Source organism: Anneissia japonica, unplaced genomic scaffold (genome assembly GCF_011630105.1).
Source record: "Anneissia japonica isolate Jap-2015-1 unplaced genomic scaffold, ASM1163010v1 scaffold287714_len2871179_cov188, whole genome shotgun sequence".
NCBI classification, from domain to species: domain Eukaryota; kingdom Metazoa; phylum Echinodermata; class Crinoidea; order Comatulida; family Comatulidae; genus Anneissia; species Anneissia japonica.
This window is the reverse complement of record NW_022755542.1, coordinates 12591-21490: the sequence shown is the minus strand read 5'-3', so window position 1 is coordinate 21490 and position 8900 is coordinate 12591. Positions and strand designations below refer to the sequence as shown.

At 34.1% G+C, this 8900-nt stretch overlaps 1 protein-coding gene across 1 annotated transcript in view; it reads right to left on the bottom strand.

Annotated features, from left to right (window-relative positions):
- LOC117123556 overlaps positions 1–185 on the bottom strand; it is a 1697-nt gene extending 1512 nt beyond the window's left edge. Inside the window, exon 1 of the mRNA XM_033269530.1 lies at positions 63–185. Within this exon, the coding sequence (XP_033125421.1) occupies positions 63–87 (25 nt within the window). The 5' untranslated portion in view covers positions 88–185. The remainder of the gene's footprint in view (positions 1–62) is intronic.
- Between the last annotated feature and the right edge of the window lie 8715 nt (positions 186–8900).

The following is an 8900-nucleotide window of genomic DNA, read 5'->3' as shown; positions in this document are numbered from 1 at the left end:
GCAGCGAAAATGTCATTTTAGTATGCTTCATTTGTGAGAAAAATAAAACAAAACAGTTCTACCTTTAAAGTCTGAGGATGCTGCCATTGTTGTTGTATACTATACAGCCTCTTTACTTTGTCGTTGACTGTTCAATTTCTATGAATCTCTGTGTCAGTAGAAGCCTGCATAGGAATGTGAATTTAATACATTGCAATTAATGGAACAAAACTATCATCATCAGCTGACTACCATCTGCCATAATACTGTAAATTGTAGAACATTTGCTTCTTATCAGGTAATCATTTAAACTCCCTGGATGAGAAACACAAATATATTGCATGTATAAACCTGAATCCCCAACAGAAAAGACCGGGCAACGTTGAAATAATTCATAATAATTTTTACTCTACACTTTTTTTTTTTTTACAAATGTCTACCAAGACGTAAGGCCTACCTATTTAGTTAGGTTAATTATAAGACAATTATGACTGACTTTATAATAAACCAATTATTGTAGTTATTTTGGACATTATAGACCAATCCATTTACAGTGATTATTCTCCCTGCAGATGCCATAGTCGGGGCTTTTAGAGGGGGATTCTTACACGTCATCTTTTACAAATGTGGAATTTTTGTACGTACATTATGCTGTTTCCATCGTAATTTACTCTTAATAGGCCAACTTCGGACCACTGTTTAATGGACATGATAACAAGACATGACAACCACAAGGAATCCAATGAGGTACCCAGCAATTGTGGTGCCAATAGAGAACTTTTTTTGCCTACAAGGCCAAGTTATTATTTCCATGAAGAAATTGTTCAGGAATTGATGGCACATTCATCTTCTTTTTTATACATTGTCTTTAGAATAATAATATTGTAGTTACATATACTGTAATATAGACCTGCAGATCAATGTATTCCAGATTTTTTTTTATCAAATACTTCCTTCATTTAATTTTAACACTTACAAATTTCCTGAATATGATAATAATTTATGATATGATAATAAGTACGGTAAACCAGTTAAGTAATTCTCAAGAAAATGTAACAGTTTATTTACTGCAAGTTTAATCTACATAATGACAAAATGCAACTTCATTTTAATAGCAGGATGTATTTTCTGCGAAGCAGCCAATTCATATTCTTGACAGCAATTTGACCTCTGAAAGGTCATTGTTTGTCATAAAATAAGGGCCTAAGACGACTGAAAAGCGGAGTTTCCTTCTTTCGGGTAAAATCAATTAATTTAGGCGACGTTTGTAGACTAACCAACGTCCGCATGTCGCGCTAGCCTAGGCCTAGACTAGCTAGGATGGTATAGGCCTAGCCTTGAAGGGACGAAAGTCCCAATGAAAAACAACGTCGCTCCTTGATAGCTAACATTGCTATTTAACACCACAATAATTCATTATTAGACCTACAGTTGTTTTTTGAATTGTACTCCTCAAATCTCAGCCGATACCTCGCACAACTCGTTAACGTCTCGTTTCTATTGTCGTGACGTCATGGCTCGCGGCTAACACTTGTGATGTCTTGCACTTGTGATCAAATAACATGCTGGTTCGCACTTTGGCAACACTCTTTGGCAGTCAACTCGCCACTAGAAAACCCGCCCTTGGAAACTTGCCCCATAAAAAAATGTACACTTCCTAGACCATGCAGTCTTCAAAATAAAAAGTGTAACCTTTGGTAATCAAGTACATTTTCCACATACATAGAAATTTTTGAAACTTTATTAAAAAAAACCTAAACCATAATTCACCACTATAGACACTTTTTGACAAAAATGAAAAATTACGACTTTGTTACCCAATGAGAAGTGTTCTAATATAGACAATGGGTCGTGTCTCATATTATTTGTTATATTTTTATTATTCATTATTTTCACTTGACTCGCATAAATAATTTTGTTCGAAGAACATTTATATGCAGTTGTACTTCGCAGCACTTCACTTGCAATTTGCAATTTCTAGTTTATTATATTATCACTATGGTATTATGAAACACACCTTTGTTATTTAAAGGTAGTACTGTATGAGCATTCAACCTTTCTATGCATGAGTTTCAGACAACAGAAAGGGGTATAAAGGACCTATTTTTGTGGTTATTTTATTCTATACTTTTTAGTTTCCTTATGCAGTTTATCAGTTGAGAATATTCTGTTATCTTAAATTAGGCATAAACATGGTTGTTTGCCCTTTCTTGTGAACTTGAAGGGGTCACTGACAATGCTATTTTAATACAAATTTCACAATGCTGTAGTTTAATGTGTCTTAAAATATTTAATCCTGTTGTGTATCATGCTCTGTTTTCCTTCCAATACTGTACACACAGAGAAAGCAGTAAAAATAAAAACATTGCCAGTTCCTTGTATCTCTTTAAGCTTTGTCTACACTATCAAATTTTATGTGACAAAAAAATGTGGTGTGCCCATATATGGGTATGATGATGTCATGTCACATATCATCAATTTTATCAAACAAAGTTGAACGTGTTTAACTCTACGTTCCATCAAATTTTATGTGACGCTTTTTTTTATGAAATTTGATTGTGTATAACTTCTAAAATAAAAATAAATTTAAAATGGTTAAAACACAAAAATATAGAAATGCTCAAAAATTCTGATAAAACATTATTTTAAAATAAAAATAATTTAATTATTTAGAACCTAACTTAAATCAGTTGAATATTCGAAAGGTGTTTATCTAGAGAATTGGTTATATGTGTCTTTATTTGTATCTTCACGTACAAACACCAAAATGCTGGTTGTCACGTACGTCGGTCAGGTTGAGGTGTGTGTAACAACTAAATATTGTAGTGAGCTTTGGTCATTAATTTATGTATATTAATGGAGTCCAAGGCAGCTTTAATTGATTTTATATTTGGTGACATGCGAATATCCTCACTTTAATGCTCAATAAGCAGTTTCATTCCGGAATTGACTGTGGGTATAATGAGTGATGGTAGCAGTCTTTATTTGTTATTAATTAAACTTAATTTGTTATTTGATAAAATTATGAATTTTGGAAGAAATGACTTTCTTAGTTGATCTAGTGTTTGTAGCACTGTTGTTATTAGGCACTGTTATAAATCTTAGCACTTTTTGTCATCATGCTATTGAAGGCTTTGAAGAATCTGTTTCATTAGCATGTTCATAGCAGGGAATAAATAGTTTAAAATAACTGTAACAGTAGAAGCCTATAGAGAAATGTGAATTGAAACATACTGTGCAATTAACGGAACAGAACTATCATCATTCTACCATCTGCCATAATACTGTGATTGTAAAAAAATTGCATTCTATCAGGTAGCCATTTAGGGGTCATTCACAATTATCAACATTTTCACAAGTTTACAAACAGTACTCTTTTTTGGTACCCTCTCCGTTCCCTCTGAAAGTGTATATAAACTATGTTGATTTTCCACAACCATTTTCTCCATTTATTGTGAAGTCAACTAAAAGTCATCCATGATTGCGTTATAGTCAATCAAAAAAATAATATTTTAAATATTGCACGTTATTGTGAATTCAGCATTTTCATGCATATGTTAAAGTGTACATATTTGTCTACATATACCCCCTCCCACCTAGTGTACTCTTTATACCTTGTGAAAATATTGATAATTATGAACAATCCCCTTACACTCCCTGGACGAGAAACACAGATAAATTGCATGTACCCTGAACCCAAAACAGAAAAGACAAGGCAATGCTGAAATAATTCATCCATTTTTACTTTACATTTTTATTTTTTTTAATACGAATGTCTACCAATACGTGGTTAAGTATGTACATAAGACAAAGTGACTGATTTTATAAAGCAATTATTGTAGTTATTTATATAGTCTAATCCATTTACAGTGATTATTCTCCCTGCAGATGCCATAGCTGGGCTTTTAGAGGGGATTCATACACATCATCTTCTACAAATGTAAATGTTGGAATTATTGTACACATATAATATGCTGTTTCAACCATAATTTCCTGTTAATAATTTGGACCACTGTTAAGTGCACATGGCAATCAGTTTAGCTGACTGAGCTAGCTGCTCTCTTATACATTGTTTAGTAGTTACATATACTGTACTGTAATATAGACCTGCAAATGGATGGATTGCAGAATTTTATATCAGATATTTCCTTCTTTTAATGTTAACACTTACCATTAGCTTTCCTGAATATAATAATTTAGAAGTACGGTAAACCAGTTAAGTAATTCTCAACAAAATTTAAAATAAGTTTACTGTATTTACTGCAAGTCTAATCTAGATAGTGACAACTCTAAAAATGGAACTTTACTTTAGCAGGCTGTAGTTTATTGTATGAAACACACCTTTTTGTGTTTTTCATACAATTCAAGGGTAGTACAATTTTTGTTATTCAAAGGTAGTAGAATGTGCATTCCAACATTTTATATACATGAGTTGCAGACAATAGAAAGTGGTATAAAGGACCTATTTTAATCTATATCATTTTCTTATGTATTGTAGTTTATTGGTTGAGAATATTCTGCTATCTTCAATCAGGCTTTAAAAATGGTTGTTTGCCCTTTATTGTAGACTATGGTGTGACTTACAATGTAATTTCAATGCTGTAGTTTAATATCTTAACATATTTATAATAATTTTGTGTTTGTTCTCTGTTTTCTTTCCTTTACACACTGGAAAGGAGTAGAAATAAAAACATCACAATTTCCTTGTGTGTTGATTGGTCAAACACTTTTAGTACTTGTGCATATAAGCTTGCAAATATGGATAATATTTCATTCCTGATGATGAAATAATTAATGTCGAAATAGTGAATCCTGACACGATGGCGTGCATTTCGATACTTGGAGTATGTATTATACTATCTTATCTGAGATTAATCAGTGGACCTTTCGATTTCCTTGTGTCACTTTAGCAAAAGGCATGTATTATATTTTGAGAATCAAAACATTTTTATGTAAAACTCACATTAATCCATTTACAGTTATTGTTCTCCCTACTGATGCCATAGGTGGGCTCCTAGAGGGGATTCATACACATCATCTTCTACAAATGTAAATGTTGGAATTATTGTACATACAATATGCTGTTTCAATTATAATTTACTCTTAATAATTTGGACCACTGTACGTGCACATGGCAATCAGTTTAGCCGACTGAGCTCCTGCTCTCGCTATTGTCTTAGTAGTTACATATACAGTACTGCAGGCCCGTATTCAGCTTTTCGAATGGGGGGGGGTGCGTTTTGCGAACGCAGCGAGCAAGTAGGCTGGGGCCAGGGGGCTGCCAAGGGCCCCCGGTCGAGTTCCAGGGGCCGAAGGCCCCAGAAAAATTTGCTTTCTTACGTCCTAGTGTAGACCAATTTGAAAGCATTTTATCATGTTAATCTCTGTATGTCCGTGAACACAGCGATAGGGCCTATAAAAAAATTACCAGTGGAGGACGGAGAAACAATTGTTTCCCAAATGAAAAATACTACTGTATAAATTCGTAACCATTACGAATAAAAATTCAAAATCAATTCTGCTTTTAAATGAATAATAGCAAAGTTTGATATAAAGAGTGGATTAAAAGCAACTGTAAATGAGCTGATTCAAAAATCTAGAAGCATTTGAAACAAATTAATCAACATTTTTATTCTTGGCATCGACAGAAAACATATACAGAGGTATAAGCATAATTATACTGTATGTATATACTACAGGGACGTAGCCAGGATTTTGAAAGGGGGGGAGCCGTTATGCGAATTACGTAGGACCCCGGCGGGGTCAAAAGGGAGGGGCGCGAATCCCCCTGTGAAGTAGCGCACTCTGAACGATCTTAGGACTGTTTGAAAGGATAAAGTGAAAATTGCAATAGACGCATTATAAATAAGCGCAAAAATAATTATATAATAAATCAACAGTGGCAGATCCAGGAATTTGAAAGAGAGGTAAACCAGCTGGGAGGGACATTCAAAGACTGAGGAACCACTCTCCTCAGCCTCACCATGGTTGGGGCTGAGGTAAGAAAATTTATGATTAGGGCATCTCTAGACGGCCGGAAATTACACTCTCGCACTTCAATTTGAATATATTTTTCTTTTTTTCCTTAAAAAATGAAGGGGTGGGGGCCTTGAACCCAGCTTTGCTCAAAACATTCTTTATCCAGAATAGTCATAATCACGAAAAAAAAATGGACATGAAAAACCAGATCACATCCTAAAAACAAACAGCAGTCACTGAGACATACATCAGGAGCCGACTCGATGGAGTTTAATGTCATACCCAGGGAAGGGCACAGATCTGTTTTGATAGGTGGAGGGGAGGGCATTTTGTGAGTCGACACCCACCTCAGCCCCACCATGGTTGGAGCTGAGGAAATAGTTATTTGAGGAAATAGTACCTCTCGAGATGTTGAGAAATGACACTTTTATATAGTAAAATTCATCATCATCACATCACCATTATAGTCAAAATGAAACGCCAACAAATTTCTCATGATCTTTTATCAGGGAATTACTTAATATCCAGGACAACTTAGGCCTAATTATAGCTTACTAATCCATCCATCCATCTATTCATTAGTCACTCATACATAGAATCTTTGTTCTGTTATTATTAATGAAGTCTAGAGGCTTATTCAATACTGTAGTCTAAATATATCCACCAAGGATTGGTGTCAAATGTAGGTAATTGATATTCACTAATTAGTAAATTCCTGTAGCATATATTATTCTCTTAGCCTAAATAAAAACAATTTAACATACAAATCAAATCTTATTATTTGGAAATACCTAAACACCATATTTATAGATACAAACCTTTAGCTCCTCATGATGTAGTAAGTAAAATGCACACTGCGTAATCAAATACATTGGCTGAGGAACTCATGTTTTTTTATTTCTATAGTACCAGTATACGCACACACATGCATTTGTGGGACAACACACGAGTTTATGGGATACACACTGATTCTCTTCTGATTGGTCAGTTGTTCAGTTTGATTGACAGTAACAGTATTCTGGATTGGATTGGATTGGATTTATTCGGTGTAAACACCAAGGATAGCCCACGTAAGTCCACTGTCTATCAAACTGTCTCCCTCTATTAACGTATTTAAGTTAAAACTGAAATCCCATCTCTTTAACTCTTTTTAGACCATCCCCACTTCGCATTTTCAATTTTTAAATCTTTCTCTAGTTGTACTCTCTGCGCTTTTGATCATTTATTTGAAATTAGTGCATTTTTTTATTATTATTAATAATAGAAAAAGACTTATTTCCAGTGGGGTCCTTCTGGTGGTGATTGGGCAGTACTCCGGGAGACAATCCCTTACTCTTTTCCGAAGAGTGTACTGCGCATGGGAGATAATGCACGTTAATTTGTATTATTATATTATGCTTTGTTGACAAATTTACTTTTTTTTTTTTGGCGTACCGGTAGCATACGTTAAAAATTGCATGATAGCCCAGGAACCTTTTTAGGCTGGGAAATGACTTTTAAGTTCTTCAAAATCTTCTTTTTTTTCAAGGGGGATCAGGAATCCCTGACCCTCTCAGATCCACCAATGTGTATATAGCATTCATCATATAACTTAAATAGTTGGATTTGTATGGTGCATCATGGAAAAAAGCCTCTATGAGTTCTACATTTTGAAAAAAAGTTGATTTAAACTAAAACCTACTCCTAAACTAAAGCATGGTTAGCCGTTGACAACAAAGAGTTCACCCGATTTCTGCCCACTGGCAGATTCACGGCAGTTAATTTCTCAAATTTTCAATATCATATGCTCTACATTTCATTATGTACTTCAGTGCCTTGAAAATGCTGAATAAAATTATGAATGATCTAAACCATCCATTACACTCTAATATAATCATTCAAAAGTCTGGTGCAGGCCAAGACATGTCATACTAAATGGTACCAGTGGTGGATCCAGGAATTTGAAATAGAGGGGGGGGGGCAAAGAGGGATTTTACAGATGGAGGGTCTATACTACCACAGCCTAGCCCTTATAGTAATGTAATTTTTTTATTCCAAAATCTGAGGAGATGTTTACCAGGAGTAGGGAATTTCCATATGATGCAGCTGTGGCTATAAATTTTTTTCTATGTTTTCATTACGGAGTGGTCACTCCTGAGGGCACACTCTAAATACTAGCAAAACATTCATGATGAATAAAGGCAAACTACAAAGGAACATATGTTGTTGGTTATCTTTTGTGTTGTGCAAAAAATATGGATACTAGCTAGGCCTATCATAGATAAAATTCAGATATGACATACTTTTATTTATTAGAAATAAATTAATAAAATAAATAATTATTATAATTTTTGTATTTTAAGCAAATTATTGATGTTATTGTATTTTAAGCAAATTATTGATCATTGCAGATGCTGAAAATGTGCTAATTTATTTTACCTCGATTTACCTTGATCTTGAAGCTAAAGTATTAATGCTTATTCGCCCCTCTGTCTAAGTCTCGTACATACGGTTTTAACTTCTGGTGGTGATTTAGCCAGTGTTCTTCGAGCCTTGATTTGAATTGATTGATTGACTGTGAACCCATAGCTTCAACTGACAAATTATTCCAATCGTTAATTACTCTCGCACTAAAACTTTGTTCTCCCCACCTAGTTTTAACTTTCGATTTCTTTAATTTCAGTGAATGTCTCCTAGTGACTACAGTTGATAACAATTCAAAAAAACAAAAACAAAAAAACTTCCAACATATCAAAACCATTAAATATTTTAAAAACCTGGATATCTGATGCTCTCTTCCTTCTATAAGGTGTATGCAGTTTTGATCTCTGTTGCTATTTCATTCTTCTTCATATCATTTTTTTTTCTTGCTGTTTTTTCTTGCGACACTCTTTTTTCATGTTCGACAATGCAAGGGAAAAAAAATCCTCCCTCCCTACCATGTAAATTGATAACATATGTAT